Source organism: Aptenodytes forsteri, unplaced genomic scaffold (genome assembly GCF_000699145.1).
Source record: "Aptenodytes forsteri isolate BGI_AS27 unplaced genomic scaffold, ASM69914v1 Scaffold120, whole genome shotgun sequence".
NCBI classification, from domain to species: Eukaryota; Metazoa; Chordata; class Aves; order Sphenisciformes; family Spheniscidae; genus Aptenodytes; species Aptenodytes forsteri.
The window spans coordinates 789,301-803,283 of NW_008795938.1; the positions used below are offsets into that span (position 1 = coordinate 789,301).

At 36.9% G+C, this 13,983-nt stretch overlaps 1 protein-coding gene across 1 annotated transcript in view; it reads left to right on the plus strand.

Annotated features, from left to right (window-relative positions):
* The window catches only part of RICTOR (RPTOR independent companion of MTOR complex 2), a 67,698-nt gene that overhangs the window by 51,823 nt on the left and 1,892 nt on the right, over nucleotides 1-13,983 (plus strand). Inside the window, exons 25-33 of the mRNA XM_009285155.2 lie at nucleotides 516-603; nucleotides 1,397-1,489; nucleotides 2,364-2,470; nucleotides 3,130-3,359; nucleotides 4,154-5,183; nucleotides 8,761-8,938; nucleotides 10,207-10,291; nucleotides 11,672-11,905; nucleotides 13,251-13,403. Coding sequence (XP_009283430.1) covers nucleotides 516-603; nucleotides 1,397-1,489; nucleotides 2,364-2,470; nucleotides 3,130-3,359; nucleotides 4,154-5,183; nucleotides 8,761-8,938; nucleotides 10,207-10,291; nucleotides 11,672-11,905; nucleotides 13,251-13,403 — 2,198 coding nt within the window. The remainder of the gene's footprint in view (nucleotides 1-515; nucleotides 604-1,396; nucleotides 1,490-2,363; nucleotides 2,471-3,129; nucleotides 3,360-4,153; nucleotides 5,184-8,760; nucleotides 8,939-10,206; nucleotides 10,292-11,671; nucleotides 11,906-13,250; nucleotides 13,404-13,983) is intronic.

Here is a 13,983-nt window from a genome sequence, read left to right on the forward strand (position 1 = left end):
TGGGCTTGTCTAGTTTGGAGAAAAGGAGGCTGAGGGGCGACCTCATTGCTCTCTACAGCTTCCTGAGGAGGGGATGTGGAGAGGGAGGTGCTGAGCTCTTCTCCACAGGATCCAGTGGTAGGAAGCATGGGAATGGTTCAAAGCTGCGCCAGGGGAGGTTTAGACTGGACATTAGGAAGCATTTTTTTACCGAGAGGGTGGTCAAACACTGGAATAGGCTTCCTCAAGAGGTGGTCGATGCCCCAGGACTGTCAGTGTTTAAGAGGCGTTTGGACAGTGCCCTTAATGACATGCTTTAACTTTTGGTTGGCCCTGAATTGGTCAGGCAGTTGGACTAGATGATTATTGTAGGTCCCTTCCAACTGAAATAATCTATTCTATTCTAAATTGTCCAAAAGAATCCTCTTTGTCTGAAAAAACTCAAGAGTAAGTCATTGCATTACACTGCAGTGTAATTTATTTTAAAAGAAAATGTCAGAATTGCTGGGAAAGCATATGATTTGTCTTTCTGACAGATTACAGCGACCACATGTTTACCTGCCAGTTCACCTTTACGGCCAACTGGTGCACCATAAAACGGGCTGCCATTTATTGGAATCTCAGGTGAGAATATTAACTATTTGTAACTTGAAAGATTTTAAGGAGTACTGTAACCCTTTTTAAATATGTTTTAAAAGAGATGGCATTTAAACAGTCATTGCAAACTAAGTTGATTATGAAAGTCTTAAGTTATATGGGGCCAAAAAGTTGTAAAGACAGTCTTTGCCATCTAGTCTCATGTAAAATTCCTTCCTGACACCAAAATATCAGAGAAATACCTTGCAACGTTTTTCTTAAAATGGCTAGCAAAATCTTAGAATGGAAAGCAACTCACCAGTAGAAATAATTTTTCAGTCTGCGTGTGAGTAAATTGTACGTTGACAAGTAAAACTGTGCCTATCCTTTTATGCATACAAAAATGTGGAGATGAAGGAATAAAATCTTCTTTCTAATATCCTGAAAAGCTAAGAAAACAAACTCTAAGTCAGTTCATAGTTGCTTTTATCAATTAACTTTTAATGTGGGTTTGCAAGATGATGTAATGAACTGAATACAATAGTTGAAAAGTTCAAGAGAAAGCTTATATATTGCAGTATGTTAGTCTGATTAATCTGTTATCTTTATAAAATCTGAATTAACTTCATGCAGTTAGTGGTTACATTAACATTTTCTACTTGCATTACCATTGCTGTTAATTTATGCTTATTATTGCAAAACTACCACTGTTCATTTTAGGGTGCATACTTTAAATTAGTGCTTTACCTTTTATTAAAAATGCAAGAGAACCTGTTTGACTGAGGTATCCTTTTCATTTTCAACTGAGGGTTTGTTTTTTTCTTCTGTTTTTCTCCTTCAGAGTATTGTTACAGATCTAAGTTACACTGTTCGTTCCCCAATGCTGGATAAGTGGGAAGGAGTTAAGCAGCTGAAAGCAGCCCTTTGGGCCTTGGTTAGTAATAGATTTACAAACTTTTTGCAGTTGTTTGAGTTCTGTTATGACTCTTGATTCTGAAATAACTAAGCAAAATCCCATAAAATCATTAATTAGGGTTTTTGTCATAAAATGTGTGTGATTTTTCCAAGTTGGCATTCTGTACCCTAACTGGACTTTCAGTTGAAAATGGTTCACTGCACCTTTTTTGTTCTGAGTTTAATAGTCTCTTTTTTCTTTTTTAACAAATAAAAAGAACAGATTGCCACATGTAGCAACGATATTAGTATGGAACCAGTAGTTACCAGTTACTGTGGTCTCATTTTAATGTATTTACTGCGGTGGTCCAAAATTCAGTGTTTCTGCAGGAAAGTTGGATGCCACTGTTGATGTGCGTGAATATGTATGGTTATGACACCCCTGGTACTTGGGATAGGCAAAAATCTAGTGTCTGTGCCTATTGAAGCCACACTTCTAAATTTGCCACCTCAACTGTTCATCTGCTGCTTTTCTGTCTTCCCCAAAGTTTATTTTGGAACATTTGTCCAAGGTGACTATTACTGGAAGATATTGTAGGTATGTAATAAAATGCCTGTGTAAGAGGAATGTAAAATGAGTAAACCAAGATCATACTACTGGCTGTAGTAGAATTGGCAAAATGAGGAATACATAGTAGTTAACTGTGAGCAGTTTTAGGTATTACAGTGTACCGAGTCCTTTTTTGGATTTGCACGACTAGGAAGTGCCAAAAAGGGTGCTCAAATCTCTAATTGCGTTGAGAAGGTATGGCTTGAAACTGTTCTACCAACGAACAAAAATGTCAAAAGCTTTACACTGATAGTGCTGCAGATCACATCAAAATCAAAGCTTACTTGGCAAACTTTTATTCCAGGGCAATATTGGATCATCAAATTGGGGTCTTAACTTGCTTCAAGAGGAGAATGTAATTCCTGATATAATGGCACTTGCCCAACATTGTGAGGTTCTCTCTGTTAGAGGGTATGTGTATCTTATTTATACATAAAATTTACAGATGATAGTCGCCATAGGTTTTCAAATAGCCTTACCTAATTTACATGAATATAGTTTTGCACTTACTTGGAAATCAGTTATTAAAGATCATTGATGACTGAGTATCAATTTCAGTCCTATACAGTCACAGAATTGTGTAGGAAGTCTGAAAGAACGTGCAGTAAGCAAATGAAACCTGTGAAAAAAAGATACATACTACTTTTCTCCTTTTTTAAAAAACCATTAAAATATTTGCTACTTAGTATCTCTGGAATAAATTTATTATTCCATCATTTTAGTCAATATCTTTTTTGAATCTTTAAAAGCATAAATAGATGGTCTTTTGCCCAATATTGCTACTGCATTAATGTTTGTCCTTTTTTTAAAAAAGGTACTTTTCTACTTTATGTAATCAGGCTTTTGTAATAATTAGTTTTTATTTTTGAATAGTGTATTGTTCTCATATTTTAGTGCATTTCTTAAGCTTCCATTGATTTACAAATAAAAATTAACGAAACGCTACTTGGCAGTTTTGTGAAGTTTCTGCTGAGTTATTTTGAAACTGTTTCCTTTCAAAAGAGAAATAAGTTTAGTTAAATTAGATGCTATTATTGTTGCTCTTTTTTCTATATATACATTAAATACAGAACCTGTGTCTACGTGCTTGGTCTAATAGCCAAAACTAAACAAGGATGTGACATTTTGAAGCATCACAACTGGGATGCAGTGAGACACAGTCGTAGACAGCCTTGGCCAGTGGTCCCTGATGACATGGAGCAGCTCTGCAATGAACTTTCTTCTATACCCAGCACTCTTAGCTTGAACTCTGAGTCCACCAGTTCTAGGCATAACAGTGAAAGCGAATCTGCTCCTTCAAGTAAGTAACAACAACAGCAAAACAAACAAACATACAACCCCTAAAAACCTACCACAAAACAGCATTTTGGTGTTCTTACCAACCTTTTGGCAGGATGAGGTTCAGGCAAACGGTGTAAAGGTGCTATTGCAAGAAAGAAGAGTGCAAGCAAGGGGACAGTTATACGCATTCAGAGAGATGTAGACAAGTGAGAGGGAAGAGAACAGTGTCTTAGGTTTACATTTGGTGTAGAAGTAAGAAATTTTAACACCAGGGTAAGTTACTAGTTTTTATGTCAAGTCATGGCAGCTTGCTGTAATATCCTGCAGAAATCTCCATGCTTAGGTATAAAGGTACATTTACTTGGTTGTCCTCAAAGGAATATTCTAGTATATAAATACATATATTCTGTGTGTATATACACATACACAGGGTATTGCTGTATTTAAATTCTTGTATATTTTGAGTATCTAATACATCTTAATTTTGCTATGGATATTTGGAATTTAAATCCAGAAATACACCATATTTAGATATCATTGAAGGAGCACATCGATTGTAATCCTAGTAGCTGGATATTTGCACTGAAATAAGATAGTGTGGCTTTTCTTTTGAAGCAATGAGACCTTCAGCTCAGGTACTCCTCAAGACACTTAATTTACACTACAAAGTTCTTCAGAAAATATTTTGAATTAAAATTGCAGTAAATCACATAGTGTCCCACTTTGGGTTCTATAGAGTTGCTTTTTCGCAACATAGTTTATACACTTTGAAGAAATGTCCATTTTCAGTGACAAAGTCTCATACAATTTCAGGTATGTTCATCATGGAGGATGACCGTTTTGGTAGTACTTCCACTAGTACGTTCTTCCTAGATATTACTGAAGATGCAGAACAAATATTTTATGACAGACCTGGACCTTCGAAGGACAAAGACCGTAGTCCCTTTCCTTTTTTTTCTTCTAGTAGACTTGTGAAAAATCGCATTCTAAACTCTCTTACTCTACCTAATAAAAAACACAGAAGTAGCAGTGATCCAAAAGGAGGAAAGCTGACATCATCTGACAGTAAATCAGGCCCGAGGCGAAATCGTACAGTAACAGAACCTTCCAGTGGCATAGACTTCCCTGCTGGGGAAGACTTCAACCCTGTTTTCAGAGTTCCTAAAATCCAGACTTTACGATTAGAAACTTCTTTTGTTGGAATTAAGCACATGGAAGATACTGATAGTACCCCAAGTATTGGAGACAATGATCTGAAGCTGCCAAAAGGTCTTGGAAATGAAATTCACCGGGAAAACACAAGCAGAGAAAGGCTAATAGGAGATGGTACTACACAAACACATTTCAAGAGTCGTAGCTTAAGTTTTAATACAGATACCACAACAAGTGGCATAAGCTCAATGAGCTCTAGCCCTTCAAGGGAGACCGTAGGTGTGGACACTACAAACGTAGATACTGACTGCGGAAGTTTGAGTACTGTGGTAAGCACAAAAACAGTTAAACCAAGTCACTGTTCAACACCACAGTCTAACCACCTGCCTCTCTCAAAATCCAACTCTGTATCCCTGGTACCACCAGGGTCTTCTCATACACTTCCCCGAAGAGCCCAGTCTCTTAAAGCTCCTTCTCTTGCTACGATAAAAAGCCTTGCTGACTACAACTTTAGCTACACAAGTTCTCGTGATGCCTTTGGCTATGCTACACTAAAACGCTTACAACAGCAGAGGATGCATCCTTCACTGTCTCACTCAGAAGCCCTAGCATCTCCAGCAAAGGACGTGCTGTTTACTGACACTATTACCATGAAGTCTGGCAGCTTGGATTCTCGGCTAACCCCAAGCCGGTAAGAGATTATTATGTGCTCATTTCTTACTTCAAAGCTGTAAGAGCAATTCAATAAGAACAGTATCTTTCTAATATTTTTTCCAATTTCACCTAAAAGTGACAGTTGTTGCAGAATGATTCATAACTTCACTGAGAGCAGTATCGGTATTAGAATAATATAATAGAATGAGAATTCTCAATTTCATAAGTGCTGTCAGAGAAGCCCGGCTTTCATAGCTGTGCTCAGCCCCTTTAATGCTGTTAGTAACAAAGGAAAATGTTTCCTTTTATCACACTTTAATACTTAAATGCAATTACACTGCTAACATTATTAAAGTTGCAATGACACAAAATTGCCCATGTAGTTAGAGCTATATTTCAGAAGAGAATTTTCTTGATGTCACTTGGTGAGGTTTTAAGACAGGGACTCCTGCCAATATGCTATATTCATGTTCACTGTGGCATTGAGGCCAGTAGTGAGATACTGGTACCACTGATATGAATGTGGGTTTGGCTTCTTAGCTACAACAGAGCAAAGATTCTACTAATAGTGTTTATTTTTAGATGGCAGTGTCACCTCTTTATTTTTGAGTAATATTAGATGTTCTGAAGACTAATTGGATAGTTACATAAGATATCTAGCTCGTGACATTGACACTGTTCCTAGCAGCTACAGTCAGTGCTTAACAACTTTCTCTTAAAAGCTCTTCTACCCAATTTTTCCTTTCAAATCATCTTTCAGCTAGTGCATTGGATTTCCACATTACTATTGAAAGGGAAAAGATACTTTCTATCTCTGTTCTAACCTAAATATCCTTTCTCAGATGAGAGAAAGGGGAGAAGCTACCAGTACATTATTCATCTGTTTACTGCACAGAACAGCAAATGCCCAGTCCCTGAACTGCACTCTGCAATCCAGTTGAGTGTATATGGTGCCTGTTTATTATTATGCATTTTTGTCCTGATTAAGAGCAACATTCATTTGTTGATATTTTCACGTGACTCTGTAAAGATGCCATAAAAGGTGATTGAACAAAGGGAACAAAACTTAACTTAGAACTAGACTGAGTGTGCTGATTAAATTAAGGATGATTCCGTAGTTAAGCTGCACTATCTGGGAAATCAGAAGTGCTGTTCCTTGCCCTGTCACTGGCTTCCTGTGCTAATGCAGGAACAAACCAGTGTCATTTCAGTGGCAGTACAGGTTCTGTTGCGGCTGTAGTAATGTTGTACCATTCCTTGCAGTCATGCTCTTGATGTGCAAAGCAGCCTTGCTGCAGTGGACTTCATCCTGAGACTCTGCATGCAATGTAATACTAACAGTATTCCTGGTGCTTAGCTGTTCGTGATCTCTTTATATCTCAAGGATTTGAGCTGACCTGTTTAACATTGAACTGAAATGGCTGGAGTGCTCGTATCTCTGATAAGGTTAAAAAATTGCAGACATACATATTATAAGAGATTGCCAAATTTGTTGGTTACTGATATAATTGTTCAAAAAGACTATGATATAACTAGTGTCTGTGTTTTTCTTGCTGCTTACAGCTGAGTGTCTGCACTGAATAATTGTGGTCCTTTTAATTTCAGAGTATGTTACTACTTCCGGATAAATATTGTCCTTAACTGCTGTTTAAGTATTAAATTGGAAAGAAATAGTCTGTCTTTTTTTTGTCTGCCAAGGCTATTTTTCTGTCAGTCTTCAGAAAAATTTCTTTGATTCATGCTTCATTGACAAATTCATGTGTTCGTAGCAACTAGCAGCTGTAAATTGATTTTTGTGATGTTTCTAGTTGTTCTTTTCATTCAAAAGGTTGAAAAGCTTGTTTCTTTGCATAAATTATTTTGTGAGGCTAAATTTTCCACCTATGTCTTTAAAGACCAACAAAAAATGTTAATGTGCATGTCTCAAATCCTGATCATGGCTCTCACCCTATCATCTGCAGACATGCTTTCATGAAAACTTACCAGTGTTTATCACTACTAATGATATATCTGTTAGCTTTTCCAGGAAAAGCAGGGACAAATGTTTAGGATTAATACTTCTATCTTTAATTTTATGTTGAGAGTAATTGTAGAATGCTTTATTATGAAATAACCAATGCAATTGGTAACTTTTTGGGTTTTAGAATCATAGAATAATTTAGGTTGGAAAAGACTTTCAAGTCCAGCCGTTAACCTAGCACTGCCAAGTCCACCACTAAACCATGTCCCTAAGCGCCACATCTACACATCTTTTAAATACTTCCAGGGGTGGTGACTCCACTACTTCCCCGGGCAGCCTGTTCCAATGCTTGACAACCCTTTCTGTGAAGAAATTTTTCCCAATACCCAATCTAAACCTCCCCTGGAGCAAATTGAGGCCGTTTCGTCTCATCCTTTTGAAGTATGGCTTGACTTTTATTGTAAGTCCACTGCTACTGTTTACTAGTACTGGTCAGAATTAGTTAGTAGCAAGAGTACTATTGATACCCTATAATTTGTGTTCTGCCCATTCCCATCGCATAATAATGTCTTGAACCATGCATGGTCAAACCTTGATAATTTAATTTTATCTTAGTATAAATCTGTTAAACTGTTAGGGATAAGAAGACATTTAATTGCCCATCTAAAACAAAAAATGATATAAAATTATTTCTAAGGCAGAAAGTCAAGAAATCAAATGTTTACTGTACTTTACCTCCCAGTGTATAATAATCCGCAGTAATATAATGAAAATTTGCTGTTCCTAAGGTGTGTCTCTTTTTACTAGGAAGCTTTAATCCACTGCATATAGACCATCTACATAGGTTGATTAGCAGAAAACATTTACAGTTTTTTATCTTCAATGAGAAGTAAAATGACAAATGGCCAGATGTGAAATTTCCATTATCAGGACTCTGATCAGCACTGAGGACTTGTTCTTCAGCCTCCTCTCTCCTGTCTCATTTTCCCAACCTATTTCTTTCTTTGTTCCTTGGACTGCTTGTCTCAGTCAGCTCTGCTCACTGTGCAGGTTCAAGTTTGTTCTTCGTGCATTCATGTTGAGCAAATTCTTCCTCCATGCTTGGGTGACCTAGCGGGTGGCTCCTTTAGAGTAGGGGAAAAAAATGTTCCTTGCTTGCATCACTGGTACCTTAGCAGGCTCAAGCTTTGCATTTGCAGGGATGCACCTGCTGAGCTCTGAGTTTGTGAATACCCAGGGAAGGTATGTTCAGTGTATAGGTACATATCAAAATGAGGCAGTTAGCAGTTTAAAAGCCTAAATCTTCACTGACCATGTCTGGGCTGTAAATCTTCAAAGCCTGGTAAGTTGGAGAAAACTTGTGGGTTTGCAGGGTTGGCAGCCCCTCAAGCAGAAGTTCCATACTGCTGTCTTTCAAGTCCCTGTCCCAGGACTTCCAAAGAAAAAATTTTTACCCAAGGAACTGCCAAACCATGCAATACAATATGAGACAGAAAAAAGCAATGAGTCTATAGCTGTAGTTTGACAGAGTAACAAGCTCTGGGTTCTACAGTGGGAAGATGAAGACAGTCTTTGTGTCAGCAGTATTTCTTACTTTTAATGTGCCAGAATAAGAGATTTACCAAGATTGTGATTTATTATTTAAATGTTACAGGTTCATGAAAGCTTTAAGTTATGCTTCGTTAGATAAAGAAGATTTGTTAAGTCCTATTAACCAAAACACACTTCAGCGTTCCTCTTCTGTTCGCTCCATGGTTTCTAATGCTACATATGGTAGCTCTGATGATTACATTGGCCTTGCTCTCCCAGTGGATATCAATGAAATATTTCAGGTATGTATGTGATAACTTAATGGGTTCATTTGCATTTTCATACTGAAAGGTAGTCAACTGTTGCATTTTCATCAGAACAGATTAGATCTAGAGAAATGAGGAAATACGGATGTGGTACTTTCAAGGAATGCATTTTGGAGAACAAGAGTTTCTTTTCTAACCCTGTTTACAGAAAATCACTAGTCTGTTTTGTATTATTAGGCAAATAATGACACAGACTAGGTTAGAAGAGTGTTAAACAATGGTAGCATAAATATGCTGTCATAAGATTTTTAATTGACAGCTAGCTTTTATACTAAAATTAGCATAGTCTGTGGACGTTTTTTAATACCTCTTTAGCCAACTAATTGATATGTTCATTGGTCAGCCATAAATGATGTGCACAATTGCACAGTTAACTTCCTGCTACCATGATCTTGATTAAATATTAGTTTACTTGTGTATATATCATCGTAGCATTAAATTATATTGTCTTGACTTAATCTCACAGATATATTTAAGTTAAAACAGATTATTTTAAGCATCTTATCAATTGTCTTCCTCTTTCTACTTGGTTAAAACACATTCCCATCTAACAAACTGATGCATCACAGGGTTTAATATCAAAATATCAAAACCAGGAAATGGTCTATGTCAAAGGTAAATCAGTGGGCTTCCTTACCTTTAGCTTACTTAGTCTTTGCCTTTCAAACCTGAATTACTTTCTTACTAATCTCAAAAAATTACTGAAGCTAGAGTAAAGGCAAGGTTTTCCATCATACCTGCTTCTTTTCCCCCTTTATGAAATGACTACTTTTTCTTTCTCCTTCACCGTCTTCGTGGCATATGTATGTTGCCTCATCTCTTCTCTCTCAACTCTTTTTGTAGAATTGAGACACGTCTCGACTCTAAACCATCTTACAGGCAATATTTTAGGTGTCCTGGGTGTTTTTGCACTGCTGTCCTGAGATCTGCAGTGGTGTAGAGTGATCATGGACGGATCATTAATAGCCACTTCTGGGTCACTGGTTTCGTTACAGCCTGTCACCACTGTTTTAACATTTAGTGGCTGTTCATAAGCCTTGCTTAATACATGTTCATTCACAAATGTATGTTTTTCTCATTGGCTTTTCTTTAGTACTCAGGAGCCCATTCTTACTTTCTTCCTCTAATTAGATCTTTTTCCTGAAGTAAAAGATGGGCAACACTTTATTTCCTCATAAAATGTATTTTTCCTTTGTATATGTTTATCACCTGTGCTAATTTTAATTTTCACTTGAATATTCCAGGTAAAGGAAACTCCGTATTTCCAGAAGAAAACCACACCTCCATTTGATGACCGTGGAGCTAGGGTCTTCGCACCTGATGCAGGAGGTACTGTTTTTGCTCCTCTCCTGTACCTTTCTGTTGTTTATTTGTACATTGGGTGGGGTGTTGGTTTATTTGTTGGTTTTTCTTTACAGAAAAGGTTATTTTTAGCTGTTATGTTTTGAGAACTGTGTTCTGGATTCACGATAGCAGGCCATTAATTCCCTGTTTTATTTAGTTTGAGATAATGTGGTGTTGTTTCAAAGCAACATAAGCTTGGTCCTGCTCTAATAAACAAAGGATGAATGTCTACTTATCTTTGATTATAATACGAGCTAATGCTAATCGAAGACTGGTAGTGATACTGCATTAAAGACAGTAACAAAATTTAAGCTGAGATAAAATATGTATGCCACATATTGAGCTGCTACCTTTTGACTTCCCTTTGATTACACGTGAATTTATAGGAACCAGTAAAGGTGTTAGGTGTGTATTTCAGAAGTAAATTTTGTCTTTCTGTGATGTTTCCATGACAGTTGATCAGCAGAGGTGATGTGACATGGTACAAGAGAATTGCAAGTGGTCTGTAAAGCCTGGCTTGTTCTGGAATGCACTTCCTTTTTACTCCAGAGTAGTCAGAAATCTGTAGGGCATCAATATGTGTCTTTTCAGTAGGACAACTGAAAAAGAAGCATTGAAACTGGTCCTAAGGTAGTGTAGCATAGCTGTTGTCCTGCCTCCTAGTTAACTGGAACTTTATTACAAGCACTTTGAACATCCAAATAGACACACCTTACTGATAATTTTTTTTCTTTTGTGTAATGTAATATATAAAACTGATATATTAAATATAAACATTTTCCTGAAGGTGTGTTTCTGTAGCTTGCTAAGTTTCAGTGTAAAGTAACTGAAGTATTTGTTGGTATTTTCCACCCAAGGAAGAGCATGTCACTAAAGTGTCTTCGGCTTGTTTCTTCGCTGTTGAGACTAGCTTCTTCCTATTACAGGCACTAAGTTACAGGTTTTTTAAGTTGCGTTTCTGTGTTCATTGGTGCATGTGTCATTTAAACATCTGGTATATTGTACTAACCTTGTTTGACACTATGAAATTGGTAACATTAGTGTTACATGGGTATTACTAATGTTGATATAATGTCAGGATTTACCGCTTATCTTCTTACAATATGTGTGTACAGTATGTGTGTTTAGAGGTTGAATTCTGTCCTTTGCAATGTTTTGTTATATATGATAAGCCAGGACTAAAACATGACGTCTACTTCCCGAATGGTAACAATCTTGGGAGCTTAACCACTCAAAAAGAAGTTTCTAGATCTTCGCACACAGCCCCTCCCCAGCCTTAAAAGGCTTAAAAGGGGAAATTTAATTGAAATAATGCTGGTTGCTTGGTTTTGTTTGTTTTTCTGATGTCTAATTACTTATCTACAGGTCTTCCATCAGGTACAAGTGATGTTGTCAAAAGCCCTTTTCAGATGCTCCGACAGCAGATCAGTCTCACAGAAATAATGAATACGAGCCGATCAGATGCCTCTCAGTTTTTAGAAAATACAGAGGATACAGGGCTACAGGAGCACACAGATGAGAACTGCCTTTACTGTGTCTGCATTCAAATACTGGGTTATCAGCCTAACAACAAAATTAATTCTTCATATAGTCGTACAGGTTAGTGTTTCTTGTGGGGAGGTGTGATAAAACTGAATGAAAATATTGAATTTCGTTCATCTTTAAAATGGATTAATCTGTAAGGGTTTTTTTTCTTACTGACTGTTGACCTTGAAATTAATTCTCCGTAACAAACTCACTGTGCAACCAATGGTATTTCTATGGTCATTTCCAGCTTTTCGATTTCTAGTGGTGTTAGGTTGACTAGGTGTCTGCATGCTTCTTTTAAATATTTCTAAGAGCTTATCAAAACATAAAATTTGAAACCTAATTTAGTACTTAAAATCCACGTCCTGAAAACTGATGCTTGCTGTCAAACTAATGAAAATGCTTAGTAGGAATCCTCACTGTTTTACAAGTGTTACAAATTCAGGTAGTAACACATAAAGAGTACTGTTGGCAAGGGGGATGTACAAAACGTGAGGAATGGCCCAGAGAGCTGAGTTCCAGCTTGAGTTCAGTATCAAGAAGGAATGGCAAATAAAGTCCCAGCTATAGTCTTCAAATAGTGTAAGGGGATTACAGGTGTGGCAGAGCCAGGCTCTTGTCAGAGGCACACAGCCAAAGGATGGGAGGCCACAAACACATGCTGCAGGAATGGAAATTCCAGTTGAACTTAAGGGGAAACTCCACAGTGTAACCTCATCTCATTTTGAGCTGAACCCTTCTTTGAGCAAGGGGTTGAACTAAGTGATCTCCAGAATTCCCTTCAGACCTGTGTTTTTCTGTGGTTCTGTTAACTGTGCAACAATTAAAAGCATGGATTTTATATTCATCTCTTCAAATCCAAAATTCCAAAAGCTGTGGATAGTGAAACCTCCCAGAAGAATCTTACATCTTTCCATTGATGAAGTCAGAGCCCTTTCTGCAACATCTGTGGTAATTGTATGAGCAAAAAAAATGTGTATGTAAGAGCATCTTTATTATGTTACGTAAAATAGAGCACAGATGTATCAATAAGAGCTGTATGTGTGATATCTGCAACACCTGTGGTAATTGTATGAGCAAAAAAAATTATGTGTATGTAAGAGCATCTTTATTATGTTACGTAAAATAGAGCACAGATGTATCAATAAGAGCTGTATGTGTGATAGTTTTTAGGCTTCTTTCAGTGTCAAAAAGAGTTCATTATTTTCACTCGAGTATTTTAAGAATCAAAAAAAGTTACTTTTAGACATTTTGAGGACAATTTGTCCAAAATCCAACATCTAGTTGCCAGCTGGTTTATATGCACAGTACTTAGTGCATCAGTGTCTTGCATGCTTACCATTGTTGAAAAATCAGAAAAGCATTTGAAGTGAGGACAAGTGTGAATAACAAAGATGCAACACCTTGTTTATGTCAGATTTTTCAGACATTCCATATACTGACTGGTGTGGGCAGACCATACACAATCACTTAGATGTGCATTCCTCCAAATTTTCTGGAATTTCAGGCTGTAGTGATGCAGTATCCCATGGTTCAGCTAGCAGCACCAAGAGTACAGAACTTGTACTAGGTAAGTTTGAAAGCCTTATATGATTATTAGAGACTATAACTCTTAAAGTATTTTTTAGGTATTGTGGAAAAATAATATTTCATTTATACGGCAACAAAGTAATGCTTATTTAAAAAAAAAAAAAAGAAAAGAAAAAAAAACCAAACAGAAAAACAAGAATAAAAAGAACAAGCATCTCCAGATGGGAGAACATACTTCTAAACTCTTCTCCTTTTGCTATACAACATTTCTGCAGGTTATTAAATAGCTCTGTATCTGACATTACAAGCAAATTGATTGCCTTTTTTCCCCACACTGTTACTAGTTTAAAAAAAAAAACAATTAAAAACCCCAACTGAATCTCTAAAAGAGAGACATTTTTTTAGGCTTGTGTTTTACATTTTGAAATACCGTAATGTCTTATGAAGTAGCTGGTTGCTAACTTCTCCAACATCTGATGGAAACAGAGCAGGTAATCACTCGCCCAGTTTGCAACATGATTTAGTGGTAGGGACAGCACTGTAATTGAATCTTACAGGTTTTTCTATTTGTGAAATGGTAGTTTACCTTTTTAAAATATTTCTGTGTTAAAATTCCTGAA